Raw genomic sequence first — 17,454 nt, 5'->3', positions numbered from 1 at the left:
GTGTGGGAGCTTTGACCACACAAGAGTCGTCCAGGCCTTCTCTACGCCGTCTACCCTCTGCCGGCAGAGGGCGCCGGCCACCGCGCGCCTCTCCCCCGCGGTCCTAATCGGCTTCCCGTACAGTACGCACGCGCAAATTTCGCTCCAGGTGTCCAGCTTTGTGCCTGATCGAAGTCCACCCGGCTGCGCTCAGCGCGCAGGGTTTAACCCGGGCTGGTCCTCGGGGAAGACTAGCGTGTCCCCCCCGACCCAGAACGCCTCTGGGCCTCAGAGACTAGAGGTCCTGGAGTGGGCCTACAGGGGTCTGGCGGCACGGCGGGCAGCCCGTGCGGGCGGGGTGGGACCCCGCTAAGGCTTGGGCGTCGGTCGCCAGTGGGGCCCGGAGCCGGGCGCGGAGCCCCTGACAGTACAGGTACGGAGGCGGCGACCATGGCAACTGCCTCCTCCCCCGCCGTGTTCGCAAGGCTCTTGGCTGTGTTCTGGGGGCTCGGCGCTCGCCAGGGGCGCGGCGGGGAGCCCGGTGTGCCGGGCAGGGGTCGGCAGGGGTGGGCCGCGGTGGGGGTGGGCACCCGCCTGGGTCTGGCCTGATCTGACCCGCCTGAGCTCTTCAGCTTGGCGGGGCCAGAGTGATTGCGTCTCCCAATTCTTCCGGAACTGCAGGGGTTCCCCTCCTTTCCTGGGAACGTGCAAGGCACTCCTGAACCTATTCCAAGCGACAGGTTTCCAGTGGGGCACATGGTTGAAAAGTTGTGTCAAACAGAAAAAAGAAAAAAGAGGACTAAAGCTGGAGGCCGATATGCGTTTGGTGTGTCTGTCTCCCATTCCTGGGGTCCGCCTTAACTGGCAGGGTGACTCTTGAGCAGTCATGTTGCGCATCCCCCACTCTAAATCACACAGATGAGGAGCTCCGCTGTTTTTCAAGAGGTGGTGATTTAGAAATGTACCGTCTTTTGTTCCAGTTTGGAGACCAGCAAGCTCATCCTGACCCCTTGCCAGTCCAGTATGCTTAAGGCACTGAGGGTCAGGGAACAATGAGGTGAAGGTTGACGTCCTTTACCTAGGCTACGGCCGAAGCCCAAGGCACGGGGATGTTAACGATAGTAGTAAATGACAACTTTTTTCCCAAAAGGCTTTTTGTGCTCAAATATGTTTAGAAACTTCATGGTTCAAGTTTCTCTTCCCAGGTGGCGCTAGTGGTAAAGAACTCCCGTGCCAACGCTGGAGACAGGTTCTATCCTTGGGTGGGGAAGATCCTGTGGAGGAGGGCATGGCAACCCACTCCAGTATTCTTGCCTGGAGAATCGCATGGACAGAGGAGCCTGGCAGTCTGTAGTCTGTGGGGTCACAAAAGAGTCTGACTTAACTGAAGGAACTTAGCACGGAGCACGTGCATGTTTAGAAACTTCAGCTTTCAATGTGCTAATAGTATTTTTACCAAGAATTTCCCACTGGAAGTATAGTATGCAGTTTCCCAAATTCGGGTGGAAAATACTATTTTTCTTGGGTATTGCCTCTTTAGCATATAAGACAGTTTGGAAAATGGAGTTCCAGAATTGGAAACTCAAGATTTGGAAGGGGTAGTTTAGGTCAGTGCTTTTCGAATTTGAATGGTGCATACACCTAGGGGTCTTGTTTAAAGTACATGCTTTGGTTGGTTCTACATTTTAAACAAGTTCTTAGGTGATGCTGATGGTCCGTGGACCACATACACTTTGAGCACAAGGGTGTAAGTCTCTGGGTTGAAAGAGACCATGTTCTATTCCTTGCCTTCCAGAACAAGCTGCGCTGCCTTGAATAATCTCTTCCCCTGTCCAAGCCTATAAAATAGGAGACTGGACTAGAAGAGCGCTACTGTTTCTTTCAAATCTTGTGATAGTTGAATTCCTTCTAAAATATTCTTGCCCAATGGCCAGTTTGGGCTTGAACATTTCTAGTAATGGGGAATTTACTGAATGTAAGGCATCCCATTTCATCACTAGATAGCTTAATAGGGAAGTTTTTCATGTTGCTAAAATACATCTCTATAACTTCCATCTTGTTGATCCCTAGCTTATCTTTTAGAATCAGAGAAGTGAAAAATATAATTCCTCTTTAAAAGATGAGTCTTGGGAATTCCCTGGCAGTCCAGTGGTTAGGACAGTTCTTTCACTGCCAAGTGTCAGATTCAATTCCTGCTCAGGGAACTAAGATCCCACAAGCTGTGTGGCACAGCCAAAAGAAAAAAAAGATTCTTAAAGTGTGAGATGACCGTGTTTCTACCATGTTTTCCCCAAACTGAATTGTTCTTTATTCCTCCCTGGCATTGTTTCAGATTCCTGTCTCTTAAATCTCATCCTCCTGCGTGGAGGGTAGTAGAGCTGTAGCAGGACTTTGAAGGACGAGTGGGGCTTACAAAACCAGGAGAAGCATCCTAAGCGTTTGACAGTGGTGTGGAGATAGGTCAGATCCAGAACGGTTTGACTCAAGTAGGAAATGTTACGTCGCTGAAAGATTTGGGGCAAAGTGATATTTTACAGTGTGTAGTAGTCCTCCTGTAGTGTATGATGTGGTTGGAAATGAGGAGGGAGAGAGGCAGGGAGCCAGACAGGCTTCACATACCAGTAAAGATGGCCTAGGATGGTGACAATAGGAATGCCTTCTATTTATGTAACACTTTACAGAACTTTTCACAGACAGCCTTTCCTGGGAGGTAGGCAGAGCAGCTGTAACCCTGTTTTATAGACGGGGCACCAAAGAGGGTAAACGATTTGTCTTGGTTCTCAAAGCTATGACACGGCAGAGCAAAGTGATGACAGTAGTAGCGGAGGAGAAAGGAAGAATGCAGGAGACGATACTGAGAAAGAACTGATAAGTTGGGCCTGACTGAGCATGAGTGCAGAGGAAACGAAGTTGTTAGGGAGGAGTCAGAATGGCTGGGCATATCATAGTACATGACTCACAGCTGCCATAACTTGTACTCTGACAGATCTGACATTGTTAGCAGCTCTTTGGAGTTAAAGGTCAGAAGGTATTGTAGAGGATTCCTAGGTTTAGCCTGTTTAAAGATAGCAGGTGGTGTGTGGTGGCTTGGGTTACCTGTCCCATGCCGAGGGAAATGAGAACTGGGTATTCAGTTCTTTGAGAAGGTAAGTGCTGAGCAGTTGACTGATTCAAGCCTATCTTAGGGTCCTTGCCATCCTGAAGTTTCTGGATGTGGTTTTATATAATTTTTCTTTCGAAGTTCCAGCTTGTACTGGTTGTACTTGGCTGACAAATTGGTTATCCAATCTGACTTCCCTAAGCTCTGACGTATCCACTGAGGGTTTCAAGGAAACAGAGACTGGATCCTTGTCACTCCTAAAACCTTACGAAAGCTATTTTCCCAGGTCTACACTTCCTCTGGAGCCTAGGGGTCTTTCTTTCTCTGTCCTTTTACCTTAGAAGCATATGAAATTGAGATTTTTTGCCAGTACTGAATTCCATAGGAACTGGAGCTGTCCCTGCAGTTTTAGTTTTTAGGCTCCTAACTGGAGAAGAAAGAGCTACCTTTGCTGGGGTGTATGTTGTATTTCCCCCATGGTGTCTCTGGGAAACCTATCAGAGCCAACTTATATCCCTAGAGCCTGATGTTGGTACAGGCTTCTATTCAGCATTGAGTATCTTCTCTGTTCAGTGCTTAGGATAACTGAGATGATTAAAAACTGCCCTGGAGGAATTCATGATGGGATAAGGAAGACAGTACTGTAAGGAAGCTTCCCTGGTGGCTCAGAGGTTAAAGCATCTGCCTGTAATGCGGGAGACCTGGGTTTGATCCCTAGGTCGGGAAGATCCCCTGGAGAAGGAAATGGCAACCCAGTATTCTTGCCTGGAGAATCCCATGGACGGAGGAGCCTGGTGGACTACAGTCCACGGGGTCGCTAAGAGTTGGACACGACTGAGCGACTTCACTTCACTTTGCTATCGTAAGGAAAATGTGGTCTTGTAATAGAGATATTTCCAAAGATCTGTGTGAGTGCAGAGAAGGGAATGACAGCTCCATATGGAGACATCAGGAGAATCTTCAGGAAAGAGGTGATGAGTAAGTAGAGCCTTGAAGATGAAGAGAGAGAAAGGACATGGTGATGTTTGCAACATCTGCAGAAGCATAAGAGATGGATCCAAGTTTCTAAGAGGATTTGGGAATCAAAGAAGGGGTGACTGACGAGATTAGATTCATAATGAGGCCAGGTTTTAATGGTCTGTAGTTTTGCTCTAAGATGCACTTTTGTGGGAGGGAAGTCTCTGGAGGTTTTCAGGCAGGGAGGTGATGCGCTTATATTTTGGGAAGCTAATTGTGGAAATAGACTGAAAGGGGAGGATCTGGATAAGGAACATCAGGAGAATCTTGTAATAACCTGGGCTTGGCTTCGGGCTGAATTAAGGATTAGTGAGGATGGGAAGAAGGGGAGGAATCAGATTGTAGAGACAGAGATTCCCTGATGTAATGACTAATTAATTGAGAACAAGAGAGGAAATTGTCCAGGATGACTCAGTTTTCTATGCTGGATGGATGGTGGTACCAGTAAAAAGGAGAATATAGAAGAGGAACATTTTCTGGGGGAAGATTCCACGTGTTTTGGGTCCCGTTGAATTTGGGGGTCTGTGGCGCTTAGCAGATGGGTGGAAATGTGGGTCTGGAGTTCAGAAGAGAGTTTGTGCCTTGGGGTGGTGCATGATGCCGTTGAAATGGATGATCCCAGTCACGCTTGCAGAAGGCTGAAGATGATAGAGGGAATGACAAGGCTTAGTGGGCAAGGTAAGAGAATGTTGTCCAGGGAGCCACAGAGGAAAAAGTTGCAGGAGGAGAATCAGCAGCCTCTGTTGCTACAGGGAGGTCGAGGAGGATGAGCTTGGAAAATGTACGTGGAGCTTGGGCAGTTAAGAGGTTGTGGTTACCAGGACTCTTATGTTTTGTTAGTGTGCGCAGCTGTAGTGGAGTCGTAAGGACAGGAGGCAAGTGAATTGAAGAGTGGATGGAAAGTGAGGATAAGGAGGGTGTACTTGAGTAGTTTGGCAAGGAAGGAAGAAAGGAAGATGGTGGCAGCTTGTGGAGGAGTAGCAGAAACAAGCGTCAGGTTTTTCTGGAAGTCTCGAGCATGGGTTATCTGATGAGAGGTCGCATTTGAAGGTACAACGGAAAAGATGGTCGCAGAGGAGGGTGGAGGGTTGCCTCTGAAGAGAAGACATCATTTCTTTTGAAGAGGAATGACTGAAAAAAGGGGAAGAATGTAGGAAGAAAGAGGCAATGATGGACACATCTAAATTTGCAAATAGGGTCCGTTTCCTTTCTCAGCAAGGTTGTCTGTTGGGGGAGGGGTTCTGGTGTGGGCTCAGATAGGAACAGGGACTTGAGAGTGGCAAGGGAAGGCTTGAAATGACTGTCCAGAGAGGAGAGGGAAAGAGAGCAGACTCAAGGGCGCTCCAAGAACGTTGCATACCCTCTGAACTTGAATCCTGCACCGAGGTCTCTCTTTTCCTCTTCTTCGTAATAATTATGGCTGTCATTTATTCAGTGTGTCCTACCAGACACTCTTATAAGTGCTTTTCAGCCTTGTTAGAAAAGTTTTGTTATTACCTGTGTTTTACAGAAGAAGAAATTGAGGCATGGAACAGTAGTATTTATGTTTGATGAATCTCTTACTTCTGCAGAAATGCCATGCCTTCTCTGAGGCATCAGAGAAAGGCAGAAATTTACTCCCAAGTCCCAGCTTCTGGTCTTGAGGGGCTGGAGTTTAGGGCTGATAAGGAGGGAGCCTTACCAGGCAGGTCTGTGGGTATGATAGTGGATGGGTGGGCAGGGTGGTGGGGTCAGTGTTGCTGCTATCTTTTTGCAACTACATATGGAATTCTGAAATCCTGATGTGACTTCCCAGCAGCCTGACTAGAAGGACAAGTGACTGTAACGATTTGTTACGTATTGCAGGCTGACACTGTGTCACTTGAGATGGTGAATAAGAAAAGAGATCTGTCTCAGTCAGCCAGAAAAAATTTTTTTCCGTCAGTTATGGGACTAGGCAGATCTATAACCTTTCATAATAACATACATTATTAACACTCAGCTTTGGTGTTTTCCCCATTGGTGTGATAGAATTTGTCGGTAAGGTGCATACCTGACCTGAGTGAAAGAGAATGATGAGATGGCATGGATGGAAGAGAATGGACTTACCTTTTCCTGCTGCAGCCACTGGAGCATCATTTCTGTGTCCTTCCTCTTGAGGTTGCCATGGATACGCCTTTGCTTGGTGACTTGAGGGGATTGATTTCCGTTATGATCAGTTGATGACGTGGGTTTAAAAAGAGAAAGGACAGAATGCTCTGCTTCTGGGGAGTGGCTGGTGAGCTGCCCAAAAGGCAGAGCCAAGCATAGCCGAGGTGGCTGTGGCTTTGCTGGCTGCTTTGGGTTTTGCTGAAGTTGTGAAATGGTGCATCTCTCTCTCTACAGCGCAGGCTCAGGGTTCCCTGTCCGCAGGGTCCTAGTGCCAGGGGCTTGTTGATTGATCGAGGGGAGGAAGCAGCAGGAACTTTGAATAGTCTGTTAAGTAGGACTCCCACCAGCTCTGGGAGGGCTGCACTCAAGTGCCTGTCGCCTTCCTGCAAAAGCGCCTTTCTTGAGGATAAGTGAGGTGTATTGTGTAGCTTTCCTTGCTGGCAGTCTGGGCCCTTTGGAAGCGGGTCTGGCGGTCACTGGGTATTCCTAGAGGGGAATATCCTGGGAGGGAGTAGACCTGTTTTCAGTTTGGGAGAGGGCTACAGAAATTTCTGGGGATAAATGAAGAGCTTGGAGAGGTTGAAAAAAAAAGTCTGTTTAGGGTCTAGGTCCTGTCTCTGAGATTTACAAGGCAGGAACAGAAGGCTCCGTGTATCTTCTTTCTGGGTATATCAGGAATCCAGCCTTCCAAGCTTCCAGTCCCCAGGCTTCTGTTCCCCTCTCCTTTCCTGACTCTTGAGGGACTTCTATCCACATGTATCCCTCCCCCACTAGTGCTTTTAGAGATGTGCAACTGCACCCTGGTTTTAAGAAAATCATATCTTGCTGATTACCTTTATGTTTCATTTTATCTCTTTGCAACCAAATCAAAATACCCAGTGCCTAATGCAGTTCAGTTCAAGTGTGTGGACCCTGCTGTCAGACTGCCTGAATTTCAGACCTCTATAGGTGGAATCAGAGAAAGCAAACGATTGGGTTAGCCCAGGATCAAGGTTTGGTAAGGTGAGACAAGAAGAGGTCAGGGGCTCAAAGGATACTGGTATACCAGTAAAAAGCAAGGTGGAAATGGTACAGACTCTTCCTCCTTACCAGTTCCTCCTTAATTCCCAACAGTCTGCTTCTTTTCCTGCCATTTCTGAAATGTTCACCAAGTCCACTGGTAACCTGTTTATCAGACTTAGATTTGTGTCCCTCATCTCTTCCCGTTTTCCTACTTTTTTTTTTTTAAGCAATTTTTAATGTCATTGGGAAGGAAGATGGATTAGAAATCCAGGGAGTATCTGTCTTCTGGTTGGGGTAACACATAACTTATAATTGTTCTGTGTGACTTGGGACGGGTCCCAAAGATTCTGTTGAAGGATCACCTACCTGTTGTTGTTTAGTTGCTTCAGTCGTGTCTGACTCTCTGCGACCCCATGAACTGTAGCCGCCAGGCTGCTCTGTCCGTGGGATTTGCCAGGCAAGAATACTGGAGTGGGTTGCTGTTTCCAGCTAGTCAAATGTGCCCCAGTGGCTATGAGACTTAGATGAGTTGTTTGACTTTTGAGACTTGTAAAACGGAAATAATGGAACCCGTGTTGTCTTCATCACAGGTTCGTGTTGGAAGGAGATCGTGAAATTCATATGTTAGTGGTCACAGTTAAATTTGCCCTGAGAAGACCTCGTGACTTATTTCCTCTCTCTTAACATGTTCGGTTTCCCTTCTCAACTCTGTTACCATCATTCTCATTGCTCCTGCTTGAGAAATCCCAGGTTTATTCATTCCTTTACTTATCCATGCACTCATCTGTCCATCCACTTATTTGTGCAACATCTGAGTTCCTACTGTGTGCAGTTGCCATTGATGAACCCTCTCAGTGGTGATGAAGACAGTGTCTGCAGTTTGTTGAACACATATTCTGTGCTAAGCGCTGTGCTAAGTGCTTTACTTCTGTCTTAGTTAATCTTCACAGCATCCCTGTGAGATAAGTATTATTTCCCCCCTTTTTTCAGATAAGGTAACGAGGGCTCCGAAAATATGTTACCTAGAGTGATACCGGTGAGGAAATGGGAGACCAAAGCTGTTCCCAGATCTGTCCATCTCCAGAGCCCATACAGGCCTGCTTGCTGCTGCTTTCCGCATGTTTGATCTATTGTAGTTCCTTCTCAGAGTTGGTGTGTTTTTTAGGTAGTGTCTCTGAGTTGGTCCATTTCTTCTTCCCTTTCTTTTTCTCTTATGAGCCTAGTTCAGACCTCCTACCGCCCTTGCTCATTATTGCCGTTAGCGTCCTTGCTGTCATCCCTGTCTTTATCAAGTTGCTATGCCTCAGCCCCATCCCTCTGTCTGCCACCTGTTTGACGTTCCTAAAACAGTTTTCACTATGCCAGTCTCCTGTTCGGGAAGAGTCTGGCTTCCTGTTGCTATTGGATCCAATTCATCTATCTCTACCTGTTGTTAAACTCCCAAATCTATCCATATTTACCTTCTAATACATCTCAACATCAGTGTTAGTTCTTTCAGTAATATTTGACACCGAGTGCCAAGAGCGACGGAATCATAAAGAGGAAACATTGTGGAGTCTGCCTTAACAGGCTTACAGTTTGATAGGAGAACTCATCTAGAATTCTTTATTTCAGCCAAGCTAGGCATCCTTAATCTTCCCCACTCAAGCAGAATTATCCTTTGTCTACTCATGCTGTCGTCACAAATTATGTTTGTAGGCCTTTCCTTTCCACATGTTCCAGCCCCCGCCCCGCAAAAACCCCTCATATAAGGCATAATCAAGTACCCCTGTTCTTTCTAGCTCACCTTGCTCCTCTCTGAGGTTCCTTATAATATGTATAGCCTAGACATTTAAGACCTGTCGAGCTTTTGCACTTTTTATAGAGCACTTCTATATGCTTTATCGTATTTGAGTATTAATGTAGATATGCCAGGTGACAGTCTCCCTTTATAGAAGAAGCAGCATCCGAGAAGTTAGATGAGTGTATAGACTTGTGTTGCTGGGGAGCTCTGTGGTGTCCTCAGATGTGTGCTCCTCTGAATCTTGGAAGGTCATGTGGTCCAGAGGAAGAGCGTGTTTTGGAGGCCTAGAACTATGTGTGGTAACAGAGGGTAACAGTGCACATGGTTCTGATTCAGGCTTTGGCTACAGTTTTGGCTCCTCTCCTTGTCTTCTGTGTCACTTCAGAGAAGTCACTCAGTTCTCCGAGCCCCAGCTTCTTGTCAGTGTTGTTCCTAGCCTGCCTCTCTGTGGGGTTATTTTGATGTCCGGATTTGATGATAACTTTTGTTATTAGCTAACTTTTGTTGAGTACTCACTGAATACCAGGCGCTGTCCTAAATGTCATACATGGATTGTCTCAGCTAATCCTCACAGCAGCTCTGAGATGTTCTCTGCCCGCGGTTGACAAATGAGCAGATTGAGGCGCAAAGATGTTAAGCAGCTGGACCAAGTTTTTGTAGCTATCAAATGGTGAAGCCATGAATTGAATGTAAGCAGTCTTGAGTCTAGAACTGGTACTGTTAACCACAGTACTAACGAGTGTTTTTTAAGGTGCTCTGTAGACTGTAAGGTGCTCTGAACATGCAGAAGTCCAGTTTGCAAGGAGCTGCGTGGCCCTGCGTAATGGTGAATAGGGAAAGGAGGGGGCAGCATGGATATGTTGCAGGAGAGATAAATGGTTTCCTAGGGGGTCTGACCAGCATTGGAGATGTGGAGAGGTGTTTTAGGGGCCCTATATCTGGCTGTTGGCTGTCATTCTACTATTAGGCTATCTGGTTTTCCTTAGAAAGTGGAATTGAGGAAGACCCTGTTCGGCCAGTGAAGCCCAGCATGGACAAGACAGGTAGCTCTCGGCCCAGAGGCCCTACATGCATACTGACCTGGGGGAGCCATAGGTCAGACCCTAGGACAGTCTCGTTGGCTACTTAGGGGCATGGCAACCTTTGCCAATTTGGGGGAAGCTGGAGTACTTGACTTGCTTTGCTGTGTGTGTGTCTGTGTGTGTGTGTGTGTGTCTCTGTGTGTGTGTCTGTGTGTGTGTGTGTCTCTGTGTGTGTCTCTGTGTGTGTCTCTGTGTGTGTCTCTGTGTGTGTGTCTCTGTGTGTCTGTGTGTGTGTCTGTGTGTGTCTCTGTGTGTGTCTCTGTGTGTGTGTCTGTGTGTGTGTCTGTGTGTGTGTGTCTGTGTGTGTCTCTGTGTGTGTCTGTGTGTGTGTCTCTGTGTGTGTCTGTGTGTGTGTCTGTGTGTGTCTCTGTGTGTGTCTGTGTGTGTGTGTCTGTGTGTGTGTCTGTGTGTCTGTGTGTGTGTCTGTGTGTGTGTCTCTGTGTGTGTGTCTGTGTGTGTGGAGTTGCCTCTATTGCTGCTTTTCCTTTGCTATATATTGGGCATGGGCCTGGCTGCTCTGGCCCAGGGTGAGATTGAAATTTAAACCCTGATCACGTGGGTTTGAACCGGGCTCCCAAGTTTAGAAAGGAGAGGGAGAAGGAAGAGCATCAGAAGGGGCTGAGAGACCCTTCTGGCTGGGAGAGGCCCTGGCAGCTGATTGTTTGGAAGTGTCACTTGAAGCTGGCAGGGCTGCTGCCCTCTAACATCGTGGGGGTGGGCGGGTGGCAGAGGGTGAGGGGGTGCAGACCAGGAGAGTCATCAGGGCTGTGCTCCCAGCGTAGGACAGTGTCCTCTAGAGGTGAGCGTTGAGAGTCTGTGGCGTGGGCCCTCGTCGCCTCCTCGCTGTCTGTCTGGACTGGCCCAGGTGCAGCAGGGGGGCACTAGGACCCAGAGGCTAGCTCGGTTCCTGACAAGTCTAGAGCAGCACTAGCGCAGAGTGAGACTCATCAGCTGGCAAGCAGGATTCGGTGTCTCTGGGTTCAGGAATCCTCCAGCAGCAGAGGGGACTTGCTCCTCAGCCCCTTTCTCCATTCCCTCCCCTACCCCAGTAGGCCACCCAGTGAGGTCCATGGACGGGGGAGGGCCACGCCTGCCGGCTTCTGTGTTTGTCCATGAGGGCCTGGAGCCCTAGCCCTCCTGCCTAGGTCTCTGCCTTTTCTCTCTGTCTTTGGTCAGCTGGGGGTGGGGGTGGAGGCCGAGTGAGCAACATGGCCCAGAGCAAGAGGCACGTGTACAGCCGGGTAAGTGGCCCTGATCTGGGATGGCCATGGGAGGGCTGCTGGAGAAGGCCTGGTGCCTGTGGACAGTGCTGTGGGGGCTGGGAGACAAAGCTGGACTCGGCCGGGGCCACTCACAGCCCTGATGGGGTTAGACAGCATAGGCGTCCCTTCCCAGAGTTGGGCCCTTTGTGGGTACTGGTGAGGCCTGACCTTTGACTCTAGCTGGACCACAGGCCAGAGGTTCCTGAGGGGGCCGGACTTGTCCTGGGGATTTCAAATGGGGTTGGTGGGTTGGAATGGCCTTTATTGTTTGTTGCTTGCTTTCTTGCTCTTCTGGCTCAGATTGGCTCTGTAGCCACTGTGTGTCCACCTGGTCCTGAGGTTTATTAGGGTTAGGACGGTGGTGACAGTCTCTGACTTTGGGGCCAGCCCTGATGTGCCTGTTAGCTCCTTTTATTGTCAGGTCCATGAGAGCTGCTCAACTGTCCCAGGTATGATTTGGCCTCTCATAGCCCCTGGGAATGGCATCCTCGCCTTCTTGGATGAGTTCTTTGGGGAAGAGAGTTGGGCAGTGACTGGCTCTGGCAGAGCTTCCTTAGGAAGCCAAGCGGGAGCATCAGAAGGGAGCCCTGTGAGGTCTTCAGGTCCATGCTGTCACTTCTTCATGCCTCATTCTCTGTTGCGAGGCCCCTGGTTCATGGAGCTGCTGTTGCTAAAAATGGCTTAGGTGTGATTTTCTTCTAAGCCATGGGCCTATTTGGGACCTAATTTCATGTCTTGTCATCACGAGTATGTCAGAAGCCGAGAGCTTCCCAAGGACAATGTTTAGTCTATTCCCTTGGCTTGCCTATTCATTTGGGCCACTAGGCAGAGTCGGGGGACAGTTTGCAGGACAGATCTGAGATACCAGATTGGCCTAGCCTTTATATATTTATTTATTTGTAGCAAGATAGCATGAGTGAAGGATCTCCAAAGCTTATAGATGGAGTCAATTGACCAGGGCTGAGGCCTGGAAGAAGGGAGTTAAGTGGTTGAATGGGCTTGGTGAGGCATCTCAGGGTGTCATGGTGGGGGGTGGGGTCAGGTTGTAGAGGAGGCCCAGTTGTGTGCCGCTGAAAGGGAGAGGCCTGAGAGAGCCGTGTGAGCCTCAGGGAGGACAGGCAGAGGCAGGGAGGGGAGCTGGGCTCTGCGCGAACACTCACTGGCTCACCCATCTTCCCAGCTCCGGCTTCTATGTCAGGCACTGGGTTGTGGGGAACCACTGTAAACAGTTAACTCGCTTGAGCTTCATTCCCCTCCTAGGGGACAGTGCTCCTGAGAAAGTAGCCATGTGGAGTGACATTCACAGATCTATCAATGAATTCTGATTTATTAAAGTTAAATATAAACCCCTAAAAATTCTCACAGATTCCAGGGGAGTTTGAAGAAGTTTTATAACATAACACTGACATTTTTCCAAAATAAATTTGGTAGGTGTTGGCGGGGGGCACTCTAATTTGAGAATGAGGTTCAGGCAAGTGAATTCTGGTCCTTTTTCAGGCCAGGATGCTGACTGGGGCCTCTCTTTTATATTAGGATGACACCCTGAACCTGAGGCTCTTAACTGTGTATGTTTGCGTGTGTCTTTCAGACTCCCAGTGGCAGCAGAATGAGTGCTGAGGCAAGTGCCCGGCCCCTGCGAGTGGGCTCCCGTGTGGAGGTGATTGGAAAAGGCCACCGTGGCACCGTGGCCTATGTTGGAGCCACACTCTTTGCTACTGGCAAATGGGTAGGTGTGATCCTGGATGAAGCAAAAGGCAAGAATGATGGAACCGTCCAAGGCAGGAAGTACTTCACTTGCGATGAAGGACATGGCATCTTTGTGCGCCAATCCCAGGTACGCACTTCCTGCTGTGTGTGTGTGTGTGTGTGTGTGTGTGTGTGTGTGTGTGTGTGTGTGTGTGTATACACGTGCTGTTGCATGTGCAGCTGGTGTGTTGGTGTTCTCTTTTCCTGGGCATGAGCCTGAGTCTCTGGTTGGGAGAGTGGGAGGTAACGAGGGAGGGAAGATCGAGAGCTATGCTTAGGGAATCTGCCCTGTATTCTAGGCTTGCTTAGGGCCTGAAGAGGGGCCCGTATTACATCCAGCCTTGATCTAGCTATACTGAGTCTATTCTGTGGCCTCAGATCCAGGTATTTGAAGATGGAGCGGATACTACTTCACCAGAGACACCTGATTCCTCTGCCTCAAAGGTCCTCAGAAGAGGTAACAACCACCCACTTAAGTTCCCCCCTCACACGCAGGAGTCCCCAGGACTTCTCCCCAGAACAGGGGGCCGCAGTGCATCCTGAGACTTTCTGTCACCACCATATGTTGTTGTTACGTCTTGCCTACCCTGCCATGACGTCCTCTGCTCCTGTCCCTCCACACAAACGCATGCTTTGTTTCTGTTTGCATTCTACAGAGGGAGCTGACTCAAATCCAAAGACCAGCAAACTGGTAAGTGGTCAGGGATGGCAGTGGGGAGTCATGGAGGACAGAGGGAGAAGAGAAAGGAGGGAGGCCCATGCTAGGTCTTACTTGTCTGCTGCTTCCGCCCGAGGCAGTGAACTGAGTTAGCCTTTCCAGGCTCCGTCCTCCCTGAGAAGGAAACTTTTCTGGGTGTGAGTTGCCGCTTTAGGTGTAAAGGTGCTAGCAGGGAAAAGCTACCAACGCCCAGAAGCTCTGGGTCTGTTGGAACTGAGGCTGGGGGTGAAAGGGAGGACCGGTCTGCCCCTAGCAGTGTTGTTGCCAACTTCCTACCTTTTGGTACCTGAGGCTGCCGTCATCTGATGGATGTAGGGTAGGGGGTAAGGTGAAAACTGGAGGAGGAAGGTGCTCTCTGGTTCACAAGTAAGTGGAAAGGAGCTGGGCCCTCTGCCATCTTTTCAGGTTGTATGTAGAGGGCCCACTGCAGCTCCCCTCCGCTGCTCTGCACAGGGTGTGTGAGGTGGGGCTCCCAGCTCTCCAGCTCCTCTGGGCAGGGTGTGGACCTCCTGGAAGCTGATCTTGAGGGAGGCCTCATCTCACTTACCCTGGCCTTGACAGTGACCTGCTCCTCCCATACCGGTGTTCGCCTGTTGGTCTTAATACCTACACCCAAGATGTCTGACCAGCTACCACAGTGTGTTGTTTAAGTCTGTTCTCTAACTCTGCCCTTTCCAACTCCTCATGCAGCGGGGACTGAAGCCTAAGAAGGTGGTGTGTTTACTATTTGTGCCTGGGTGGGTGAGGGCCATGAGCCCCCTCCCCAGCGGTCTTGCATGTCCTTGGGCTGCTTCATGCATGTATGTGTGACCTTGGGGCTGGGATGGCCAGAGGAAATGGCAGCCTTGGCTTTCAGAGTTCCTTTGAGGGGTGTCCAGGCCCAGATCGTGTTAGGGACGATCCCCACTCCTCCTCACACTCTGCCCATCGCCTCGGGACTTCTAGTCAGAGACTCCAAGCATTTGACTGTAAATAGAGCAGCATGGAAGAGAGCATTGACTGGGTTACAGTGGATTCTCACTTAGCCTGAACTTAGGGTCAGTGGGAGGAGAGACTGGGGGTGTGGAGGTGAGGAGGTTAGCTAAGTAGGTGGGAGGTCAGGGAGCCGAGCACAGGAAGAGCAGTGCTAAGTTGAGAGCCTGAGTGGGGCCTGCTTCTGGTGCTGTGGCCGGAATGCACACCTTTGCTCTGCTCCGTCCTTCTTTCCCCGCCTCTTCCTTCCTCTGGTGTTGTGCCCGGGGCCTGACTCCCGCACCTTACAGCCTTCCATCAGCCATCGGTGGAGTGGGGCTGCCACCCCTGAGACTCTTTCAGTCTGAAGTTGCTGCCATGCCCACTTCCTCACACCAGCTCATGCCTTCGGGCTGTGCCCGAGCCACCTCCGACCTGCATGTGCCTGTCTGGCCTGTGTGTGCTGTGCTGTGTGTATGAAGTTCTGTGATTTCTGTGTTACCCGTCTGTGTCAGGACCTTCTGAGTCTGCATGGAGAGCTGTTAGACTGGGGCAGTGGGAGGGGAGAGTGAAACTTCTCTATTTTGATTTCTGGTTGGTGGTGGGTCCTCACTTTGGAGTCTTGCCTTGGAAGAGACGACATGATGGTCCTTGCTCTGGGGCCCTGGCTTGGGAGGGGATGGGGGTATACGAAGGAAGATAATTCTCTAAAGGACGCTGGGCCCATTCCAGGAACTTGGCTTCTTCCCTTGATTATTGGCTCCTGGTTGGGGCTCCCATCCTGCATCAGACCCCAAATAGAGAAGAGCATGGACCTGCAGTCTACTGTCTATGGAGGGGTTCTGGCTGCAGTCTGATCTGACCATGGGTGGGATGTGAGCTGTGCCCAGATCCGGCTGACTAGGGAAGTGTGGCAAAGCCTAGTAGGCTGCCTGCGCTGGTGTGCAGCACCTCCTGGGCTTGGGGTGCAGCACCTCCTGGGCTTACGGTCAAGTTGTCGAGTCCTTCCCTGGTTCTTTCTCTCCAGTGCTGCTCTCGCAGAGCATCACTTAACACAGGAAACAGGGAGCTAGCGCAGAACAAAAGAAGGGACTTTGAGGGGCAGGGGGGAAGAGGGACCCAGATGTCTCTGGAAGGTGCCCAGTCCTTTCTGGAAGCTCTGTAGAGGCGGGCTCTAACCTGCCCACAACCCAGGGAGAGTTGGGAAGGGAGCCAGATGCTGTCATTAGAGCTGCTACTGCCCAGATGGAATGTTCTCCGGGTTTCTTAGTGTGCCCCACAGAGCCGATGCAGGAGTGCTGGGTGTGTGCGCGCCTGATGAGCCACCAGCAGGGTATCATCAGTGTGTATAAGAGACAGAAGTAGAGTTGACCGGGTTGTAGACTGAGGGGAGTGTGAGCATGAGAGAGGCCTGGTGAAGCAGTGAGGTCCCATGTCCCTGTGCAGTGATACCCTGGTTCCAGAGAGGTCATTACAGAAATGGGACAGCCCCCAGCCCAATTTCTTTGAGCAAATCCTTGGGGATGCGGGAGAGGGAGGAGCCAGCCAGAACCTGTTCTTTGGAGGAGGAAGCAGGGCGGGCTTAGCAGAGGACTTTGTCCAGTCAGGAGGAGGAGGAGGAGCCATCAGAGCCTGGTGGTTGCTAGGTGACTGAGGAGCAGTGGCTCCACCCCTCGCGGAGCAGAGGAGGGTGGGTGCATGACGTCAGGTGGAGCTGGTGCGGCGGCCACTGAGGCTGCCGTCAGCCTAAGCTGGCGAACTAGGCCGGGGGCCTCCCCAGTGCCTCTCCGGTGCCTGCCGGAGCCTGGCCAACCCCACCGTGCAGCGGTGGGGGCTTCTGCATCGGAGCTGCAGCCGTTCGCCAGCTGGGGAGCTGCCGGGCCGGGAAGCTGAGGCTGCATTGTTGGGATTTGATACACTAATCTCCTGTCTCCGCCGCCTTTCCCTCTGTTCGGTCTCTTTCCCTCCCTCCCTTGGCCTGTCCTTGCTCCTCTTTCCTCTCCTGGCTTTCTTTGGTTTTCTGCAATGATGAGACAGGCACCGACAGCCCGAAAGGTACTCTTGCTTGCTCTGGTCCTGCTGCCAGGTTGCCAGCGTGATGGTGGCAGCGGGCGCTGGGGTGGGGGTGGGGGCTGCTCAACTTGCTCTATCTGGTTGGGGGACGAGGATGGGGATGAAGGCGGGGGGCAGGGAGAGTGTGTGTCACTGCCATGCCCCACACCCTGGGCGTTTGCTCCCTAGCCTTCCTGTTCTTGGCTCTGAATCTCTGTTTTAGGCCTTGTACCCAGTGGCCTCACCAGCTTGAGCTTCAGGCAGCTTTTGCTGCAAACTGGCTCTGGATGTGTTTCCTAGGAGAGAATCTGGAGAAGCAGGTCCAGATGTCTTTGTGCCTCTAACAAGCCTACCTCACTCAACCTTTGCTAGAATGACACTTGGTCGCAATACTAGCATCCCTCCCCGACTGGGGTCCGTATCGAGGGCTTTCTCTAGAACAGTGTGTGACACATAGTTATGGAGGCTTAGCCCAGGGTAGTAGAGGTGGGGATTGGTCTCCCTGGGAGACCTAGAAGGGCCCAGGCCAAGTCTTGTGTTTGCCAGAGCTCTGAGCCCCTGGGTATCAAGAATACTGTTTGGGAGTTGGAGTTAATCATCTGTTTATCACTTTGCAATAGTCCAGGGTGGCT

The 17,454-nt window shown here is 50.5% G+C and overlaps 1 protein-coding gene across 15 annotated transcripts in view; it reads left to right on the top strand.

Annotated features, from left to right (window-relative positions):
• Nucleotides 1–364: 364 nt before the first annotated feature.
• DCTN1 (dynactin subunit 1) overlaps nt 365–17,454 on the top strand; it is a 29,824-nt gene continuing 12,734 nt past the window's right edge. For 4 of the 15 annotated variants that reach the window (XM_042248121.1, XM_042248120.1, XM_060412355.1 and 1 more), the window contains exons 1-4: nt 365–412; nt 12,944–13,189; nt 13,480–13,558; nt 13,758–13,792. In XM_042248121.1, the coding sequence (XP_042104055.1) occupies nt 12,962–13,189; nt 13,480–13,558; nt 13,758–13,792 (342 nt within the window). In that variant the 5' untranslated portion in view covers nt 365–412; nt 12,944–12,961. Of the gene's footprint in view, nt 11,335–12,943; nt 13,190–13,479; nt 13,559–13,757; nt 13,793–14,509; nt 14,531–16,466; nt 16,826–17,454 lie in introns of those variants that run through there. The other 11 variants (XM_042248118.1, XM_042248117.1, XM_042248116.1 and 8 more) reach the window with 6 other exon arrangements.

Source organism: Ovis aries, chromosome 3 (assembly GCF_016772045.2).
Source record: "Ovis aries strain OAR_USU_Benz2616 breed Rambouillet chromosome 3, ARS-UI_Ramb_v3.0, whole genome shotgun sequence".
NCBI lineage: Eukaryota > Metazoa > Chordata > Mammalia > Artiodactyla > Bovidae > Ovis > Ovis aries.
The sequence above is the reverse complement of the archived record's forward strand: the minus strand, read 5'-3'. Positions and strand labels throughout refer to the sequence as shown.